Genomic DNA, 21,936 nt, shown 5'->3' on the forward strand with positions numbered 1-21,936 from the left:
CCTCCTCTGGACTGATTTCTGCCTCTGGAACGTCTATTCCTGCCTCTCTGAGATTTAGAGGAGTCTGGAAAGGACCAATTTTTGGAAGCCCAGTTCCTGCTAAACCTTGGGGGCTGAACCTGTAAGAAATCTTTAACTGTTTGTACAGATTTTGCCTTCTCTTCCATTTTCTTCATTACTTGCTGGGCAAGAGAACCAAATAGACTGACCTTATCCATAGGAGCATCTAATAGCTTTGCTTTAACATGATCCGGCAAGACCTGTTCTTTCAACCATGCATGCCTTCTTATAACTGTGCCAGTCATGGCTGATCTAAATGAAGCCTCCAGTGCATCATAGCCACATTTTAAAGAATGGTTACTAACCTGCTGAATGTTATTCACCATTTCTAAAACATATTTCTTATCTAAGGAATCATCAGAGGACAGTTTCTTAGTTAACTGATCAAGCATAAACTCTTGGTATTGGATCATATGAAACTGACAGTTCAAAGCTCTAGCTGAGAGAGTAGCAGAGGTGTATACTTTTTTACCCCATCTCTCTAAGGACCGGGATTCCCTTTCAGAAGGGAGAGGGTTTTTCACTGAGGTCGAAGCTACTGCCTTAGGCCCCTGGGAGATAGTCTCAGGATCTGCAAGGGGAGCCTTGTATAAGTGGTGATGAGTGTTCGGCACCCTGTAAAACCTATCGGGCTTGGCAGGGGCTGGAGGTAAAGTATCAGGAGCAGTGCAAACATCATTAAATGCATCATCCACAACAGGAAGAACTGGAGGTATAGCTAAGGGCCTATGTTGCGGTAAGTGTAGAAAGGTCCTAAGCCTTTTTCTTGAATCAGAGAAATCTTGTCCCTGCCATTGGAATTGCTCTCTCATGGCATGTAAGGTTTCCCCAAAGGAAAATTCCTCTGGTGGAAAGGCAGAAGGTATAGATTCTTCAGCATCGGAATCTTCATAAGTAGAAAAAGGAGCCTCTGGATGGTCTGTATAGTCTGAATCATCAGAAGAGTCATCTGAGGACACTGGCTCAGGGGGCTCTGCTCTAGGTCTCTTTTCTGGAGGTTGAGAGGCCCTGTCTGGGTGAGATTGGGATCCCCTTATTAAAGAGATGAGATCCTCTGCCAGAGTAAGCATTTGGGAACTGGAACTGGGCCTGTGAGAGGGGGGCTTAACAGGCACCGACTTAGCAGTTTTGGCTGCTTTAGCCCTGGCAAAGGCCTTTATAGACATGGATGCAGGAGGCCTAGCAGCACCACGTGCTGGGGTAGAGACATCCAAAGGGATGGTGTCCGATAATTCTAGAGAAACCACATTAGTAGGCAAAACTTCAGAGGCCGATTCAACTAGGGTAGCAGGAGCCTCGGTAGTAGTCATGGATTCGGCTGAAGATTGACCCGTTTGCTCGGTTTCGGCCGAAACCGAGACACTCGCGGTTTGCTTAACCGTGGTTTCGGCCGAAACCGCGGACCGCGAGTGTCGGTCTTTTTCTTTGCGTTTCTTAACAATTTGAGAAGTCGGAGGATCCGACGGCATAATGTACGCAAAATCTGAGCCGAAAAACTGTTCAGCAAACTCCGACCGACGCCTAAGCATTCGTCGGTTGAAAGAAGCACAGGCTAAACAGGCTGCTAAGTCGTGGTCTGGGCCTAAACAAGGCAAGCAGTAAGAGTGGAAATCTTTATGAAGTATTTGTTTCCCACAAGTTAAACAGTTATTCACTTTTTCTGACATCGGCTGAGGCAAGAAAGAGTCCCCAACGGGGTACTTAGCTTTTTAGAAGTCTTCGAAGTAGTATTCGGTAGTAGTAATCTCTGGATCTGACCGACCGGCACTTGCGAACAGCTTCTGCTTCGGGCGCCACGCGGCAAGAAAAACTGAGGAAAATGGCGTCGGCTGATGCCTTTATACCCGAAGACTAGCAGAGATGACGTTGGGTGAAGTGCGACACCAGCCGAGGCCAGACCCAGACTTTGGAATCCGGCCGACCGAAGGGCTGCCTGACGACAGGACAACCCATTTGTTAGGACTGCAGATGCATCCTTGAAGGACATCATGGGTAGCTCTATGGTATTTTGGTACTATATAGATAGAAGAGGAGGTTATGTTACTGTGGTTAATGTTGTTTAAGGGAGAAATGGGTAGAGTTTGCTGGTAGGGGTGGTGGTGTTCAGGAAGTGAGAAGTATTCATACAAGGTTAATGTGTATGGTATTGTGAGAGAAGTAAAAGTTGAAGTTAAGAGTAGCAGGCTTGTGAGTATAGATTTGTGTGTTGGGGCCATTAGGATATGGAGCCAAGTAGTTTGGGTATATGGATGGTAGGAGTGTAGTAAGTAAACTACAGGTAGGAGAAAGGAGAGTGGTTTAAAGAGGGAGAGTAGGTAGAGGGAAGAGGTGTACAATTTAGTAAAGTAACGCTGGTTATAGGAGAGAAGCTGTATACAATTGAGTAAAAAATAAAGGTGGCTGGAAGAGAGATGCTATAGAGTAGAAGTAAAACAGGAAGGGGTTGGGAGAGGTAAGGGGGTACTATAAAAAAATCAATTATCTAATTAGGGCTTTGAAGAGGTTAGGGGTAGGGCTATTGAGTGGAGGAGGTGTACGATAGGATGAAAAAAAGAAGGGGTGTGGTTACAGAAGTATATGGCTAGGACCTCTGGGGGTGGGTGAGAATTGGGGGTAGGGTAGGGGAGCGGAGTGAGCCCGCAGGGCGAACAAAGCGGGTTCAGACAGGTAACTGAGAAAGTCAGTGAGGAGAAAGAAACAATCAGCAAACAGCTAACTACTTGGTGCCTTAGTTGGGAAGGATAGGCAAAGAAAGGAGGAACCAATGTAGAGAAAGTAAGTGGATGCTAAGAGAAAAGCTAGTGGAAAGAAGAGGGTAAAGTGGAAAAATAGGGCAGGAGGGAAATCCTCAATCCAGGGACAGAGCTTTTATTTCAAAGGAAAAAATCAGGGCAGGTTGGATGTCTAAGGGGCTATCCTAGTTTAGTCAGCCATCTAGTGGTCAGATATTGTAATGCAACAGTGACAAGGGAGCAGAGATAAAAAGGTAGAGGGTTTATGAGTGCTACTGTAGATAAATTACAGGAGATAGCACAAGAATAAGAAATGAGAAACCATGTGTATAAGTGTTTAGGGAATAGAGAGGGGAATACGGCTGCTGGGTATCCTGGGTAGGTAGCGTATCATACATGCACCAGATTTTAAGCAAGTGTTGAATATTACTACTCTGTTAGATAACACATACTTCCTTGCCTCCTAGTGAACTGGGTTCTTAAGCCGGACGGCAAGTCTTTTTCTAAAGAGGAGTTGGTTTGGTTTGTTAGCAGTGGGTCCTTTCACCAGGTAGGTAGATTCTTAGGGTTTTAGTGTACGATAGATGATTCAAACTTCCTTACCTCCTAGTGAACTGGGTTCTTAAGCCGGACGGCAAGTCTTTTTCTAAAGAGGAGTTGGTTTGGTTTGTTAGCAGTGGGTCCTTTCACCAGGTAGGTAAATTCTTAGGGTTTTAGTATACGATAGATGATTCAAACAGAATGGTAGACGCTGGGGCCAGGAACGCGCAGCAGCCAGGGGGCCTGTTCCTAATAATAAAGATATTGTTCCTAATAATAAAGATTAGTTGATACTAAAGTAGAAGCTGTAACATAGGGCTAATTAGAAGGAAATATACAATATTATGTAACAGTTGTAAGAATCAGTCAGAGAAGGTTGGAAAACTTAGAAAAGCAGAATGGAAAGGCAATTTACGAAAGAACACCAGGATAATATCTGTATGTCTCCCAAGTATGCAACAAAGTCCAGAAAGTTTCAGATTTCAGCTTGATACCCCAAAAAGACTTCAGAGATTTTTTTCTCCAGCATACAACAAATGCTAGAGGTGTGATGGGAAAGAGAGAGAGAGGGGTAATTGGGAACATTTCATTTTTTATTTTTTTTGGGGTGGCAACAAGCTGGGATACTTTTGAAAATTCCCTATGGAACACTTCATCCAAAATGCTTACAAAAAAATCACTGTAACTAAGAAAATGATTATTTTGAGCTGGGACATCAGATCTACTGCTAAGACATAGCAAAGCCTCAGTAAGTTTAATGCTACTGGCTGTCAAAAATGCATTTACTAAAGAAAGGAAATCAAAATGTAAAACTGTAACTGAAGCATGGAATACTGTAAATGAGATAAAAGAAATGGATGTGGGATCTTAGAAAATAGAAGGATAAAGTCACAGAAATAAATGGAATTTCTGGGAAAAATACACAGAGAAAACTGTTTGTGAGAAGTAAGCTTTAAGAGAGTAAATTAATCTAATGCTGGACTGAAAGATAATTATTAAAATTAAAAATATATATGTCGACTATGTTACTATTGTTCGTTTTCTCTTCTATTAATGTATGCACACCTGTGCCACTATCTAAAACAGGATTTAAAGACATTAAAAAACAACTGCTGATTAGACCACTGGCTGTGATAAAGGCAAAAGTAGGTGGGATATAACCCAAATGTCACCATTCTCAGGAAATGATTAAGGACATGGGTGGTCTATTGTCGGCCACTGAATGGGCTAACCATCGAATGGCTGAATACTGAACAATAAGCATGGAAGCACTCCATGAACTTTCATTTCATCGACAAGGTAACTACTTGTCAAACACTTCCCAGTCTCACACACAAAGTGCTTCAAGCCCCCCTTCTCCACTGTAGTGCAGTCTCGGAGTTTGTACATATAGTAAGGAAGGTGTCTGTGGGGGGGGTCAAAGTCCTCCCACATTGGTGGTTTTGAAACACTTCCGTGTGTGAGATGGGGAAGTGTTGGACAAGTAGTTTCTTACCCTGCCAACAAAATGAAAATTCAGTGAGTGAACTTTAAATGTTTTTTGTTAGCTGTTCAGACGTTTGATAGCCGAATGTACACCCCAATACTTCCTACACATACACACAAACTGGACTACAACAGAAAATCTCAATCTTGTTTATGTAACAAACATGTGGAGAAATGAACCATAAACATAATCTAACAATTATTAACAAAACAGAATTCCACTGAATACTGACTATCCCTGCAATGCTGGTATGAAGACAAAAACAAGGCAGCAATATATCCAAAAGCAGTGCATTCCTACTCTTGGAGTTTTAGTTCAGCATGTAAAACCCCAATTCCATGATTCTGTTAAAATACAAACAACTAAGAGGAGTTAATTAAGCAGCATCTTTAAGGGAGATATTAGAGAAATGTAAGCATATACATAATTCAGGTTTTGACATTGAGCAAGATCAAGTCCCACAAGATCACCAGGGCTCCCTTCTAGTAAGTGAGAGGTCCCTTACACCATAAACTGCTTCTGAAACAGGGTGGGCATGCTTTGGTAAGCATTTGGAAAACAATGGCAGTAATGAGCTGCAATAACTCAATGGAAAATGCATTAAAACCTTTAAAGAGAATAAGGTAACTGTCTGCAGAACATGTATTAGATATAATACACACAGTGCAACACATACCAAATATTTCTCTGTAGCTTCTTGACCAACTGTGTTGCAGATGTCTCCAAAGTTAGCAGCACAAACCTGAAAATAAAAAGGACAAGTAAATTAGTATAATAACAGCTACATTCCATTTGAAATGAAGTCAGATGTGCACATTCCCACACTACTATCAAACCATATGGGTTTTAAGATAAAAGTCATACTGAAACAAGAGAAATGCTGAGTGCAGCAAAGATGATATTTATGCTGAAAGTAGTAAGAAATAGGGAACCTTCTGCTATACATACAGAACATAAGAGAAAGACTTACAAAAGTTATTTTTCTCACAGTATGGAAAACAAAATACAATACAGATAAAAACATCAGATAATCTACATTAAAAAAGACAGCAATGCCTCTGTGGAGGTATGACATTGGGGTACATAAAGGCTATTCACTATTATTCAGCTTCATTCTAAATCCTGCGATTGATTCTTCTTACTCAACAGCTTCATGGTATGGAAGAATAATTCATAAAACTATTTCCAAGTTAACCCTGTAAAGTCACACCAATGTCTAATATTAGCTGGTTTACACTTTTTAAAATTATTAATTTCCTATCAGTGAATGCAGCAAACTAGCTCCACCTCGTGTCAGGCAGCCTGAACAGCTTTTAGCCTGTGAACTACACAGGCAAGGTGCCACCCTAATTCTAATGCTGTAGTGCCAATGTATATCAAAAATAATGCTGGAAAAAGATCCCTACCAGAAAGGAACTATAGCACACACCACTTTCCCTATCTACAAATATAAGCAGCCCAAATCAAGATAAAGGTGTTAAGTTATAAACTGTGCATGCTTTAAAATGAAATTGTCTGCTACTTTGTATGTACCATGGTTTTGGAATTATTAATGCAAATATGAACAAGCAATATTTGACACCTAGAGGTGTCAAGAGGAGTAAATTGCAGAAACTTCTGGAGGTTCACTCAGCTGTAATGAGCTAATATAGGCAAAAAAAATTATTGGAAATGATAACCATACAGTTGGAAGTACAACAAGGCTCCAGAAAGATCCAGTACGGTCTATCAAAAGCCCAAGATGATGACAACTTGCATGGGGGTTAGAGGGGGGAGTTGAGAAGCATGAAGACAATACAGATAGTACAGTTGTGTAAACTTACCATAAATGTAGATGTTCGAGTGTATTCACTGCTGCAGTCATCACATTTGGGTTATCTGCCTGCAGGTAGCCCTCAGCCGGCCTGAATACCAGAGTCTTGGGATTTCTGCGTCGAATGCTGTCACTTCTTCCATGACATCAGGTCATCAGGGGTATAAAACATGCAGCCAATGTCATTGCATCAGTTTTTATTCTAGATGTCAGGTGCCCCCACAATAGGAAGCAATTAATTGGTGTGGAACACCCCCAGCAAAAAGCAAATACAGTTAGTACAAGACATGCCAAATCAAAAAGGATAGGTGAAAGCAAGGACAATCGGGGGGCTGGAGGGAGGGTAACCAGGACTGCAACAGTGAATACACTCGAACATTTACATTTATGGTAAGTGTACACAACTGTACTATGTATTATGTTCTTCGTGTTTCACTGTTGCAGTCATCACATTTGGGTTGATTCCCAAAGCTAAGGAAGGGTGGAGGCATTAGGGCGGGCAATCTGGTGCTGTAAGGCTGCTGTGGCAAATCCAGCTCTGGATTTAGAAAAGATAGGCAAGTGGCAATGCTTGGTGAAAGTGTGTACAGAGCTCCAGGTTGCAGCTTCCAGGATGTCCCTGGTAGGGACTCCTCTGAGAAATGCAGTAGAGCTAGATGTAGTCCTAGTGGAATGAGTTCTTATCCCCTGTGGGGTAGGTTTTCCATGGTGACTGTAGCAGAAATGGATGCAGTGTGCTATCCATTTGGAAATGGTTTGCTTTGAAATGGCCTTCCCCTCTGCCCCTGGAGCAAAGCTGACTAGCAGCTAGTCAGATTTTCTGAGAGGCTTAGTCCTGTCCAAATAGAATCTAAGCTGTCTGTGCATGTTTAGAGAATGCAGTATCCTTTCCCCTTTATTCTGAGGATTAGGGAAAAAAGTAGGCAAATGAATGGACTGGTTTAAAGCCACACTAGACACTCCTTGGGCATAAAAGATGGGTTAGTCCCGAGGGAGACTATGTCCGCATGGAAGATAATGAAGGGTTCCACTGCCATAAGGGCCTGCAGTTCAGACACTCTTCTTGCTGAAGTGATGGCTAGAAGTAAGGCTGTTTTCCAAGAGAGGAATTTCAATTCTGCTGTAGCAGCCAGTCAAGGGGGGGGGGGGTAAGTTTTTCCAATACTAAGTTAAGGTCCTAGGCTGGAGTGGGAGCTCTCCTGGGGGGGGGGGGGTCTTACATTTTTGGCCCCTCTAAGGAACTACTTTACCAGAGGATGAGAGAAGAGGGGTGGCTCTGTATTATAGTGAGCTGAGATGGCTGAGGCATGAATCTTAATGGAAGAGATGGATAGGCCCTTCTGGAGCATTTCTGTTAAGTAATCTAGTATATAAGGTTGGGCATCGTTGTGCCCATCCCCTGACACTGGCTCCAGCAACAGTATCTTTTCCACTTTTCTGAATAGGATTTTCTAGTACTAGACCTCCTTGCCTCAAGAATGACATCCAGCACCTGCTTACTGAGGGTTGCTAGAGGTGAGCTCAGGTGATTAGCCAGGCTGCGAGGTTCAGGGTCTGAAGCTGAGGGTACAAAATCTGGCCTGCCTGCGGGGACAGCAGAGAAGGAGTCTGAGGCAGGTGCCATGATTGTAGCGCTGTCTGACTGCGTAAAACAGGGTACCAGTGCTGGCGTGGCCAGTCTTGTGCAATCGGGATTGTCCTTGGCATGTCCTGTTTGATCTTTATTAGAACCTTCGAGAGGAGAGGCAGAGGGGGAAAGGCACAGACTGAGAGGCTTTTCCAGGTAAAGGACAGGGCATCCACTTTCCAAGCTTGACTGTGGGGAGTTCTGGTGCAGTATTTGTTCAATTGATAGTTCTGAGGGGAAGGCAACAGGTCCACCTCTGGTGTCCCCCATTTGTTCCTCAAAAGCTTGAATATTTTGGGTTCCAGTTTCCATTCGTGTGGGTCCATGAGATTTCTGCTTAAGTCGTCTGTCAGTGAATTTAATTTGCCTGGCAGGAACTGAGCTTGTAGGTGCACTTGGTTGCTCAAGGCTGTGTTCCACAGAGCCATGGCTAGTCTGAAGAGTGGATAGGAGAATGGGTTCCCCCTGCTAACATAACTGTGGTGTTGTCTGTCTTTACCAATAATTGTCCTGGAAGAATAAGTTCTTTGAAGGCTTTAGAGCATTCTGTACGGCTAACATTTCTTTTTGATGGATATGCAGGTGCATCTGCTTTGTGTTCCATTTGCCCTGAATGCACTGCCCTGCCAAGTGAGCCCCCCATGCATAGTCTGATGCATCTGTTAGGGTTTGGGCAGCAGGGAGTAGAGAGAAAGAGAGTCCCTTGTTGTGGTTGCAGGCCTCTGCCCACCAAAGGAACTCTGCCCTTATACAAGGAATGATAGGAATTATTGTTTCCAGGTCCTGAGAATGTTGACACCACAGACCTTTTAGATACCACTGAAGTTTCCTCATATGCAGTCTTGCATATGGAATTAACAGAATGCAAGAGGCCATGCACCCCAGAGCAGTATTTTCCTTGCAGGTAGCTGGGTTTTGTGGCCAGTAGGTTGTCAAATTTGTTTCTCTGGAGTAAGGAATACCATCTGGGAAGTTGTGTTCAAGCTTGCTCCCAGGAATACAATCTGTTGGCAGGGTACTGGGTGTGATTTCTTTTCGTTGATGGTGCAACTCCAGTGAAGTTAGAAGTCTCTTTACAAAGCCAGGTGTTGTAATAGCAAATCCTGACTTTCCGCCTGAATCAAGCAATTGTCCAAAGTACGGGTAAATCTGTATACTTCTCTCCCTGCAAAATGCAATGGCTGAAACTAGGCACTTTGTGAATACCCTGGGCGCAGTAGATAAGCCAAAGGGAAGTGCAGAGAACTGCATACAGCCTGCCCTGAAGCGTAGGTATTTCTTGCAAGATTCTTTTATGGGGATGTGCAGGTAAGCTTCTTTTAAGTCTAGGGTTGCCAGCCAGGCATCCTTGGCTAGCACAGGACGCAGTTGTTGGAGAGTTAACATTTTGAATTTTGGAACCACCAGAAAGGTGTTGAGAATAGACAGATCCAGGATAGGATGCCAGCAGTTTTCTTTTCTGGGAACCAGAGACAGTCGAATAAAAGCCTTGTCCCCTTTGTTCTGCTGGGACAGGATGAATAGCCTTGATGCTGAGGAGAGAAAGTACTTGTTTTTGGGCCTCCGCCCACTGGTTGGGGGGGATCTGGCCATCCACTTAAGGTTGGGAGAGAGTGGAAGTGGAATCTGTATCCTAGGGAAACCATGTTTAAAACCCATTTGTCTTGGGTAATGAGTTCCCAGTTTTTTGTATGCAGGGCGAGTTTTCCTCCAAAGGTTCTCGTAGTTGAGCAAGGCTTGGAGGAGTTAAGGATAAGTCATTGTGCAATTTTACCATAGGGGGGTGGCTTACTACTCCCTGATTTGGACGGGGAGCACCCCACGGCTTAGATCTGTGCATAACCTGAGACTGAAGTCTTGGTGGTCTGCTACCCCTGGGTTTGGACTAAGAAGATTTAGATTTGTTTCATTTTTTTACAAGCATGCAACATTTGAAGGTAATGCTACTCAATGCTAGAAGTCTAAATCTCAAAATGCACTCTCTCGAGGCACTCCTAAAAATGGAAAACATCTATATCTGTGCAGTAACTGAGACTTGGTTCAAGGCTCCAGAGAGTACCCCTGCAATACCAGGTTACAACTCTTACCACACTTTTCGGCCACCAAACCAAGACCGAAACACTAAAGGTGGGTATCCATATTCACACCTCCAGGCTAGTTGCCCAACACAATGCATCTGAAATTCTCCAGGTGCAACTAACACTAGGTAAGAATGCAATCCAAATTGTAGCTTGCAACAGATCCTCCACCATGCCCCAAGATTCTCGGTACACAATTCTAAACATACTGGAAAATATTAAGATACAACTAAACACCCTAATACTGGGTGATTTTTAACTACCCTGCCGTTAACTGGGAAAGCTACTCGGGTACCAACACCTTTTCCCAACGGTTCTTGGAATTCATAAATTCCAACGCCCTGGATCAACTAATCCATTGTCCCACCAGGGGCTCCAATATCCTAGACCTGGTCACTACCAACATGGGAGATAGATGCTCCACACCAGTGGTCACCCCCTCATTGGTCAGATCTAACCATAAGCAAATTACCCTTGGCATCCACATCCCGCATCAACATCCCGCACCCACCCCCCCAGTACGGAAACCTCCGTAAAAAAACTTCTCCAAAGCCAACTTCATGCTACTCAAGTCAGAAGTGACAAACTTCATGACACCCATGCAGACGGGAGCTGAAAGTTCGATTGCTGAATCCTACACTAAGGCACTGTACAAGCACATCAACTCGTACATGAATCATGCCATCCCAGATAGAAGCAAGACACTGTCCTCTAAAAAAAGGAAGCCAATCTGGTGGTCTCCTGCCATAAACAAACTATACAACAGAAGGAAGAAACTGTTGCAGAAAAGAGGAAAATCCCAGGATGCAAAAAACTCCCTTACCAGCCTCAGTAAGAAGCTGAGATCCCTCCTAAAATCCTCCAAAGCTAGTTACAAAAATAAAATTGCCAAAGATTCCAAAGACAGCCACAAGGCATTCTATAGTTATGTCAAGAATCTAAATGGCAATGCTTAGATCTGCTCTGAGCTACAACAGAATGGCATTAAATATACTGATCCCAAGGATATTGCCAGTATACTGGCAGATCGATTTAGTGCAAACTTCACCCCCCTCTCACTCCCTAAAGGGCCCATCTCAATACCAAAAGATTGCCAAATTCCGGTAATCACAGCCACACAGGTAGAAGCCGCACTCTCCAAAGCTAAGAATACAGCATCCATGGGACCAGACGGCATCCCGGGCCATGTACTACATGAACTACAAAATGAACTGGCACCTCACCTAAGTGTCATGTTTAATCATAGCCTCACCTCAGGCTTCGTGCCCACTGAGTGGCATACAGCTACAGTTATCCCACTCCACAAGGGGGGATCCACCTTGGATCATGGGAACTACCGTCCCATCAGTCTGATAGGCCTGATGCAAGGGCATGGAACGCATTATCATGGAACTTATAAACAGACATTGGCAACCTTCAAACACTGGACTCCACCCAGTTTGGGTTCATGAAGGGCCGATCTCATCTCCTGAACCTGATTGACTTCTTCGAATCAGTCTCCAGAGCTGTGGACGAGGGTAAGGCGGTCCACACAGCCTATCTGGACCTTGCCATGGGATTCGACACCATCCCCAACACTGGAATCCTAGATAAGCTTACTAAGCTGGGCATAAATCCCTATGTCACTCGATGGGTTGCCAACTGGCTTACTGACAGAACCCAGACTGTAAGAGTAGCCGACTCCAAATTCAGCTCTAGACAAGTGGAGTACCTCAGGGTTCAGTCCTGGGGCCGCTCTTGTTTGGCATCTACTTCTCTGAAGTACAAGCCAACACTAAGGGACTCTGGCTAACAAAGTTTGCAGATGACTGCAAACTGGGCGCAATTATTGAATCCCCAAATGATGTGGATATTCTACAAAAAGGCCTTACAGAAACAGATGCTTGGTGCCAGAGCCATGGGCTCAAGCCTAATGCTAAGAAATATATAGTTATCCCCTTTGGGAATAAACATGTACACATGAATTATCACATAGGTGGCAGTACACTAAACACTGAAAGTGTGATGTGAGACTTGGGGACACAGGTGGTCTCACCTTTGATAACCACATCGCCACAATAGTCAGGAAATCCTATGTGGCACACCTAATCACTAAGGGTTTTTCATCCAGAAAAAAGGAAGTTATTGTCCCACTGTACTCATCCCTCATTAGACCCATTATAGAGTACAACGCCCCGTTTGGTATGTACCTCACAAAACCTCTGCAACAGGTGGAAAGGCCGCAGAAATACCTCACTAAAAGAATCACAGGCCTAAAGCAGATGCCCTATGCTGACAGTCTAAAAAAAAACTTCAGCTATACTCTCTGGCATATCGTCTACTCAGAGGCGATCTGTGCTTAACATACAGGGCCATGTCAAACCCTGCGCTGTTGGACATGATCCACAAAGAAATCCCAATCCCTCAGCCACACGCTCCAGGGATCTAAGCCTTGTCATCACAATGAACAAAACATGCTGGAGGGATAGGTTCTTGACCCAGAGTCTCCCCATACTTTGGAGTAGACTGCCCATACATGTCAAGCAGAGCAACCTCCCTGGCCCTCTTCAAAAGGAACCTTGACAATTGGATGGGAGATAGGAAATTCACCCCCGGGATCACGTCAGTTGCCCTGATAGACAGGGGTCTAGGGAAGTAAATATTGTGGGAAGAAATATCCAAGAAATTGTTATGGCTAGGCTTGTATAGGCCCTAGGGCCGATAGCCTAGTAGCAAACTATGAACCTATGAACCTATGTTCCTTGTCCCACTGTACCGCAATTGTATGGTATACCAAAGATCCATAAGTCACTAAGGGACCCACCAATGTGACCCATTGTCTCTGGTAATGGTTGGCTCACAGAGCCCAATTCAGTTTATTTGCAAAAGCAGTTGCAACCTTTTTTAATGCAAAGTAATACTGTTTTAAAAGATACTACAGATTTTATGTTAAAGTTAAGACAATGGTTTAATGATTTAAATACTACTACTGGGTGCAGAGGGGAATTCTTGTTTGTGACTTTGGACATTTCATCCCTATTTACAGTTATACCAAATGAATACCGAATCAACTCTATTCATGATTTTTTAGTTTTGCAGTCTTCATTATCAGCGAAAAGTATAGAAGATATATGTTCTTTGTTAGACACAGTACTAACTAATAACATCTTTTTGTTTAACAATTTTATTTGCAGCTTACTGGTGTGGCAATGGGCACACCAGTAGCTAATACTTATGCAAATCTAGTTTTGTTTCAGTGGGAAAAGACATATATTTATAACAGTACTAATTCCTTGAATAAGAATGTTTGTTTCTATCAACGTTTCGTGGATGATTGCTTTTTAATTTGGAAAGGGTCCCCTATAGAATTAACTGAATATATACATTATCTGAATACCACCACTGAATTTTCAAAATTTAAAATGGATTATTCAGATAGTTCTATAACCTTTTTAGATGTTAGGGTTGAGTTAAAGGAGAGTTCGATCAATACAACCGTACATAAAAAAGAAGTTCATGCGGGCAGATATATACATAGTACCAGTATGCACGCCCCCCACATCTTTAAAGGTATTGTGATGGCACAATTTAGTAGAATTAGTAGACTAAATACTGATGGTTCTTGTTTTTTATCCCAGTTAGAAGAAACATTTGATGAGTTTGTAAGTAGTGGATATGATTTTGAACTACTATCAGCTATTAAAGCTAATACTATAGCTGATAGGCAGACAAAACTGAAGCCAACATTTTTGTCAGCAGATGAACCTATACCTGATCTTAGTAAGAATGTATTGAAGGAAGATAAAATCAGATATGTGACAACTTATAACACTATGACACATTTAGTTAAACGAATTAAACAAAAATATTGGGTAGTCTTGATGGCATCTACGGACATAAAGGCTGCTTTAAGCAGTAAACCATATTTCTCATATAGGAATATGAAAACACTAAAGAGCAGATTATGCTATAAAGATTTTAAAGAAGAAAATTATGCACAACGAAACTCCTGTAAGCGTGGCACATTTAGCTGCATGAATTGTAGCTGTTGTAGTGATATTGTAGATGGTAGTGTTAATAACACATTTGTTCATCCTATAACGCATAAGACTTGTACATTTAATACAGCAGCTACATGTATTAGTAATAATGTAGTATATTTAGCAACCTGCACTGCGTGCTCATCATTCTATGTAGGAAAAACTAGGAAGTTAAAAGAGTGCATCATTGAGCATAAATCTGAGATAAGAAGGGCAAATGAAAAAAATGCTTTATATAAACACATAAGTACTCATAATACTGAACATAAATTTAGATTTAGGGTTACTGATATGGCATATACATCAAACAGGGGGGGTGATATCTATAACCTTCTAGAAATAAAAGAATATGAATGGCTGTTAAGGCTATCAGCTGATAATATACCTGGTTTGAATTCTGCTATTACATTGAAACCAGTTTTAATTAAGATACAGCGTACTGCGTTATGCTAAACGTTATATATGAACCCACTGCACAATTGTATTTGTTATATGTGTATAAAATTTTTTTTATATATGTATAAATGTCATATTTTATTAGTTGTGTGAAATTTTAAAACTGTCACATGATTTTTAGGCTGCATGTCATGTGACTGATACTGACTCCTATTTAAATTGGTTTGTTTTATTGGATCCTGTATTAGTACTGAGGAAGGGTGTGTAACCCGAAAGCTTTGCTGTTATAAAGTTGCATTTTTCTCAACGTTTGTGTTTTGTTTATTGGATACTTGTTGCAGCGCTTCTAATTTGGACTGAGAAGGCCTGGAAGGGACTGGAAAGGCCCAGTTCTTTGAAGGCCAATGCCTACTGAATCTAGGTGGCTGTACTTGCAAGAAATCTTTAACAGTTTGCATAGAGTTAGCTTTTTCCTCCATCCTTTTGAGGACTTTTTCTGCTTTATTGCCAAATAGGTGCTCTTGGCTTAAGGGTGCATCCAGTAATTTTGCATTTACATGATCTGGCAAGTTTTGTTCCGTAAGCCAAGTATGCCTTCTATGTACAGACCCAATGGCAGCAGCCCTCCAAGATGCTTCTAAAGCATCAAAACCACACTGCAAAGTATGTTTACCAACTTGATCAGCAGAATGCATTAACTCTTGTAAATCTTTCTGTTCTGCACAGTCAGGAATCAACATCATTTTCTGTTGAATTAGCCCCATATTATGCTGCTGATACTTTAACATATGAAACTGGCCATATGAAGCCCTAATGGCCAGAGTAGCAGAGGTGTATACCTTCTTACCCCATCTGTCTAAAGCCCAGGAATCCCTGTCAGAAGGGGTAGGATTTTTAGTAGTAGTAGCCTTAATGGCCTTTGGTCCTTGGTTAATGGTCTCTGGATCCGCAGTAGGATTCTTGAAAAGGAATTTGTGAGAGTCAGGTACTCTATACTACCTGACAGGTTTCCTGGGAGCTGGAGGCAAAGTATCCGGGTTAAGGCTGGATTCCAAGAAAGCATCATCTACAATCTCCAGAACAGGAGGGATAGCTAGCTGCCTGTGCTGAGGCAGGTATAAAAATTTCCTGAGCCTCTTTTTGGACTGAGAATAGTCCTGGTTTTCCCAGCAGAAATGCTCCCTAAGGGTATGCAAGGTTTCACCAAAAGAAAGATCTTCTGGAGGGGAAGCAGAGGGAATGGAATCCTCTGCATCAGAATCCTCATAGGTAGATAAGGGTATATCCTGGTAGTCAGAAGGAACAGAGATATCAGATTCCTTATCAGAAGAATCCAAAGGAAAATCAGTTCTAGGTCTCTTAGAGGGGAAGGCTGGCTTCCCCTAATTAAATTAATAAGGTCTTCAGCCATTCTAATCATTTGTTTTTGAGGCATGTTGGCCTGAGAATGTGCTTTGGTCTTCGGTTTCCTAAGCGTAGTGCAAGCTTTAGGCCTGAGGAATTCGGTATTTTTGGCTTGAAACAAAGTTGTCTGTTTAATATGAAAATCGGTAGGCCAGAATACACCCTCAGAAGCAGGTGCCTGCACAGTGGCTCCGAACCCATCCAAGGTAGAGACATCCGTAGGTTCCATAGTCGAAGAAGCATTTCACGGCATTGCGGACTCCGAACGGGTCTCAGTAGAGGCCTGCGAATCTGTAGAAGTGGGTATCAGGGGCTGTGAAAGTGCCTCACTGAGTAATGGCAGACTGGCAACTAGCTTAAAGATAGCGTTGTCTGCAATTTGGGACCTGTCTTTATCCTTGCGTTTTTTTGGTAGTTGGATGGCTTAATGAAGCCATTTCAGAGTACGGAGATCAAGAGCAAAAGTATTTAACTACAAAAACAGCCCGATGACGAATAGTACGGGCGTTGAACAAGGCACAAAACCGACAGCAAGGGACGTTGTGGTCTGGGCCTAAACAGGTGACTCATTAAGAATGAAAATCTCTAGGAGATATTTGCTTTCCACAGGCAAGACAATTATTAATTTTTTCTGACATTGGTTGGAGCAAGAAAAAAGGATCCCCAACGGGGTACTTATCTTTTAAAAGACTTCAGGTCTGAAACTCAGAAACGAAAATTTCAGCAGTCAGCCGTCCGGCACTTGCGAAGTGCTTCTGCTTCGGGCACCGCACAGCAAGAAAGACGGATGTAATGGAATCGGCTGCATGTTTTATACCCCTGACGTCATGGAAGAAGCGACAGCATCCGACGCAGAAATCCCAAGACTCTGATATTCAGGCCGGCTGAGGGCTACCTGCAGGCAGATAACCCAAATGTGGCTGCAACAGTGAAACACGAAGAACATCTAGTGTTATGGCAAGTTCATAACTTTCATGTCCACTGTTGCCTTTTCCATCCATCTTAACTTATGGGACAGAGTACCCTGCTAACACAAACTCTAAAAGGACTTATGGAAGGATATTTCTGAGGATAGTGGAGGCAAACAAAGCCCTAGACCTAGACTGCAGGTCCATCTTGTAATGACAGACAAATGTGTGAACTGTAAATCAAGTAGCAGCAGCACAAATCTCACCAATAGAGACTCTAGTAAAGGCAGCCATAGAAGTTGGAACTGTTCTTGATGAATGAGTCTTGTTGAATTAGGTTTATTAGGAAATGACAGTCCCTTGGCTTTACAGATAAACATGATGCAATCTGACAACCTGGACAAGGTGACTTTGGAAACACTGGTTCCAAATTTAGTTTTAGAAAAGGAGACAAAAGTGGTCAGATTTCCTGCCGTCCTTCGTACGACGTAAAGAGAAATTTAACTGACAACAAACATCCAACAAATGCAGAAGATATTCATCTTTGTTTGAGAAATCGAGGAAAAAACACAAGTAGATGAATGGCCTGATTCAAAAAGACTAGGAAGCAACTCCGGGAAGAAAATTAAGATTTTTTTGGAGGGGAATCCGATCTTTATGAAATGCAAAGCTTGGTGGTTTACAAGACAAGGCTTCCGATTCTGAAATCCTCTATGCCAAGGTAATTGCCATCAATTACTGAGTTTTCAAAGTCAAGAATTTCAGGTCCGTCACAGCTGCAGGTTCAAAAGGGGTTTTGTCAAGGCCTTTAATAATATAGCAATACCCCAAAATGGAACAGGATCTCCTAGAGGGAGATAAAAGAGAAAGGTGCCTTTCAAAAAGGCCTTAAAAAGTTTCAGAGTTGCACTGGGCATCTGCACTTTGCCTATATGAAAGTCTGAAACCACAGCAAGTTGAACTTTAATCATGGACTAGCTTGCGCTAGCATAGGTTCATGTGTGTACTACGCCAACAACCGCAATGGCCATTTTAAACCTAACCCTGCATCCAGCAGCTCCTATTTATATTAAAGGCTAGAAATGCAGGCCCGTGATAAATGCAAATGGACCCCTTAAGGACATCAAGTGTTTCAGCTACATAGCTTCTGAATGGCCATGACATTTTTTTTTCTTTTACTTTTTACGTCTTTATGATTACATTCAGGCTATCCACCTTAGGTATTGAAAGAATATCTGCAAGAAAGTCTGAAATGGACAATAAGGAAGCAGAAAAAAGTGTCTAGACCTTTGGTTGAAGCTCAGATAGAAATTCTCTTCCATTTACTTCTGCACAATTTCCCGGTGGAAGGCTTCTGAGATGAACATAAAATGCAAACATTGGGTGAAAGCCTGGAATTTCTGGCAAACACTGGAAGTGGAGAAAATAAGCAGTCATACTCATGGATCTGATGTCCAGGTTAGGTATGATAGACAGCTGAAATTTGATCTGGAAGTGGAGTCAATACCCACAGTGGATGGGCAAAGCGAAGCCTAAGGGGAACCATATTTGGCAAGGCCAAAAGAGAGAGATGAGAATCACTTTTACTTTGCATCAGGCTTTCTGAAAAATTTTAATTAATGGAGTTGGAGGGTAAGCATACATGAGACCTGGAGTTGGGGGATAAGCATATACGAGACCTGGGTTCAAGTGTGGATCACATCCCTCAGGGGGCTGCCTGACTTAGAGAATTGGAGCAAAATAGCTGCTGCACCTGGGTTTTGGAGGGGGCCACAAAAAGGTCACAGCAAGGCTGGCCCAACGGCTGATGTTCATCATAGCCATTGTCGGATCAAGGGATCACTTGTGTGGCACAAGAGTCTATCTGTTCAACTTGTCCACCAAGACACTGGATGTCCCTGGGATATGTGCTATAATTAGAAAGCAATGAAAGACACTGCCCACTGAGACACCCTCAGTTTTTCAACATAAAGGGTAAGAGTAGGTTCCTCCTTATTTATGTACCAGACCCTCAAGTTGCTGTCTGGACAGTGATCACATCTGTGGTGAGGGAGTCCTGGAAGGCCTGCAATGCTAGGAGGACTGCTAATCTGCAGTACAATGACGTGAAGCTTCCCTCTGTAAGGGACAACATGCAATGCACAACTCTTCCCTTCAAAATGCCCCCTACCGCAGAAGGGATGTGCCAGTGGTCACAGTCGCGAAGGGGGAGGTGAGAATAAAAGGATAGCCTAAGGAAACCAGAGGAAAATTTAGCCACTACAGACTATGGTTGCACATGCCAATGAGTTTGATCAAAAGTTCAATGGATGATAATGAATGGACCACTGGACAGAGAATCCACTATTACCCTCATGTGGAATCTGGCATGAGGAACAAGTGATGGATGCTGCCATAAAAACCAAGAGACAAAGGATGGATCTCACTGGAGGCCTTTCCTGAACTAGGACCTGTGAAGCTTAATAGAGCATAGTAATTATCCTTGACACCATAAATCTGTCTGTCTGGTGGTGTCCAGGTGGCTTCCTAAGAATTTTCTGGTTTGGACTCGTATTAACTTGGACTTCTCTGGGCTGATCGTGACTTCTAGGTCCGAGAACAAGTGAAGCAAGGAGTCCCTGCATTAGATTAATAGATCCCTCATGACAGCTGTATAAGCCAAACATCTAGGGCAAGGGACACCTGGAAACCCACAGCCTGAGGTGATCTGCTACCACTGCCATACACCTGGTGAACAGCTGGGGGGCTGTGACGAGTTCCAAGGGCAGAGCTCTGAACTGGAAATGACTGGCTCTCCGACAAAAGCAAAGGAACCTTCTGGAATGCCGTGTTACTTTGACATGGTAGCAGACATCCAGAAGGTCCACCATGCAAATTCAGTCATCCTTCCTCAGAAGAGACTACATGGACTGAACCGTGACCATCCTGAAAGAAGTCACTTTTACAAATTGGTTTAAATGACTGAGGACCACAATGGGCCCGACATCCTTTTCAGAACCAATAAGAATATTGAATAGACTACAGATACTTGCTGGTCTGGAGGGTTCTACTGGATGACTCGTCTGTCTAACAGCTTTGCAATCTCCCTGCTATTGCATTCCTCTGTGTGGGGGGGGGGTGGAACATCAAGAAGACTTACTTGCGACAGATCTAGGCAGGAATGGAAAGGGAATGTATTACTCTCAGCACCCACGAATGGCAGACTATGTATTAGGGTGCAGAGATAGGCACCTCCAACTGCCTCCAGAGTGTAGCATTAGGGCAACCTTTAAGGAGAGCTGAAGGGCTTTGTCAGTAAATGCAACTCAAACCCCTTAATGTGAAATCCACTATTATATGGCCCTCTGCCTCTGGGAGCAGGGGGTCTGCCTCCACAAGTGTCCTGCAACATATCCTGGGATTTTCTGAACTGTAGTTTCTTTCCACCCTTTTGGTTCTAGGAAAATGTCCTCCTGAGATGTGCAGAAGAAGAAGATGCCAATGAGAGACAGTTGTGCCATCTTGTTCACTCTTGGTACATGCGTCTTCAATCTTTGGGCCAAACAAATTGGAGCTATAAAAAGGGGCATTCAAAAAGGACATTCTTAAGTTCTCTGCAAAATCACACAGACACATTCAGGCATGTCAACAAATGGCTATGCCTGTGCCTGCTGCTCTAGATGTGCCATCAGCAGAGTTGGACAACAGGCACATGAAAAGAACATTTTGTAGGTTTCCACTATCATGGCACCCGAACCAGACTTGGAGAGTTCTTTAATCAAATCCCTCAGAAAGATGGTTTAGTGGGCAAGGTAGTTCAGTGCAGGTAAAGCAAATGTTGCTGATGCATAAACAAACACTCTTTCCAAATCTGTCCAGGGCCTGAGACAGACGGTTCAGATATGGACAGAAGAACTCTTCACTGATGGTTATTTGTTGGTGGCTGGCAACATCATGACAGCATCTACTGCGGGCCCTTTGCTTCAGTGTGGCCTATCATGCTGTCAGAACAACATCTTATCGGGTTTGTGGGGAATGGGCTCTATCACATCTGGTTCCTTTCTATGTCTGTTGGAACAACAAGTCAATCAATTTGCATGCAGGGGGACTCACTCAGGAAGTAGATGGTCCATCTCCAAAGGACTCAAGACACAGATTTCCCCTATGAAAAGGCATCAGTGGACTAACTTCATTAGTAATTAGAGGATGTCCCCAAAGAAGGTACCTTTTACAAAGGATCTTGAGGACTCTTCACCAACACAGAGGTCAGTGTTATCAGTGAGCAATTCCTGACTGGTGTCTAGATGCCTCCTTTGCATGCATGCTTTCTGTACTCTTCCACAAACAGCGGGGGGGGGGGGGGCAGGATATAATCTAAAGCTGAAGGGGAGCTCATCCTAGCAGCTCTGTTGAGGTTTGTTGGAAATGGCTGCTTGAAGGGACAGGATAATGTTGGACTGAAACTACAGATGCCAAAGAAATTTGGGTGGGTCACCTCTTCTCCCTACAAAGGAAAGAGCCTTTTCAAATGCTTCAAAGGCAGAGGCCTGTCCCAAAGGTAGTCTCTTAGGGTCAGAAAACCCACGTAAGAAACCTTCACAAGATGTGGCCTGGTTCAGAACATAAACGGATACTTGAGCCAAGAGGAAGGGATGGATGAGAGAGCCTTGGATCCAACCTCAACCCCAACTCCCTGATGCAGAGCTCCTTGCTCCAGGACCCACTGAGGTCCAACATCAGAGGTGAGGGGGGGGGGGGTAAAGGAGATGAAGATGCATAGTCTACTAGCTCTGACAGAGGGACCTCACAGGAAGTGCTCAGTTCCATGACCACCCATTGCAAAGGTCAGATCAAGGAAGGAGAAACCAAGTGGGGAGTGAGAGTCTAGTCCTGG

The 21,936-nt window shown here is 43.2% G+C and overlaps 1 protein-coding gene across 6 annotated transcripts in view; it reads right to left on the minus strand.

Annotated features, from left to right (window-relative positions):
- The window catches only part of LOC122816964 (serine/threonine-protein phosphatase 4 regulatory subunit 1-like), a 1,601,647-nt gene that overhangs the window by 1,209,292 nt on the left and 370,419 nt on the right, over positions 1 to 21,936 (minus strand). For all 6 annotated transcript variants that reach the window (XM_044090068.1, XM_044090067.1, XM_044090066.1 and 3 more), the window contains one exon: positions 5,495 to 5,560. In XM_044090068.1, the coding sequence (XP_043946003.1) occupies positions 5,495 to 5,560 (66 nt within the window). The remainder of the gene's footprint in view (positions 1 to 5,494; positions 5,561 to 21,936) is intronic.

This window comes from Protopterus annectens, chromosome 12.part0 (genome assembly GCF_019279795.1).
Source record: "Protopterus annectens isolate FY-2018-M chromosome 12.part0, PAN1.0, whole genome shotgun sequence".
In the NCBI taxonomy this organism is placed as follows: Eukaryota; Metazoa; Chordata; order Ceratodontiformes; family Protopteridae; genus Protopterus; species Protopterus annectens.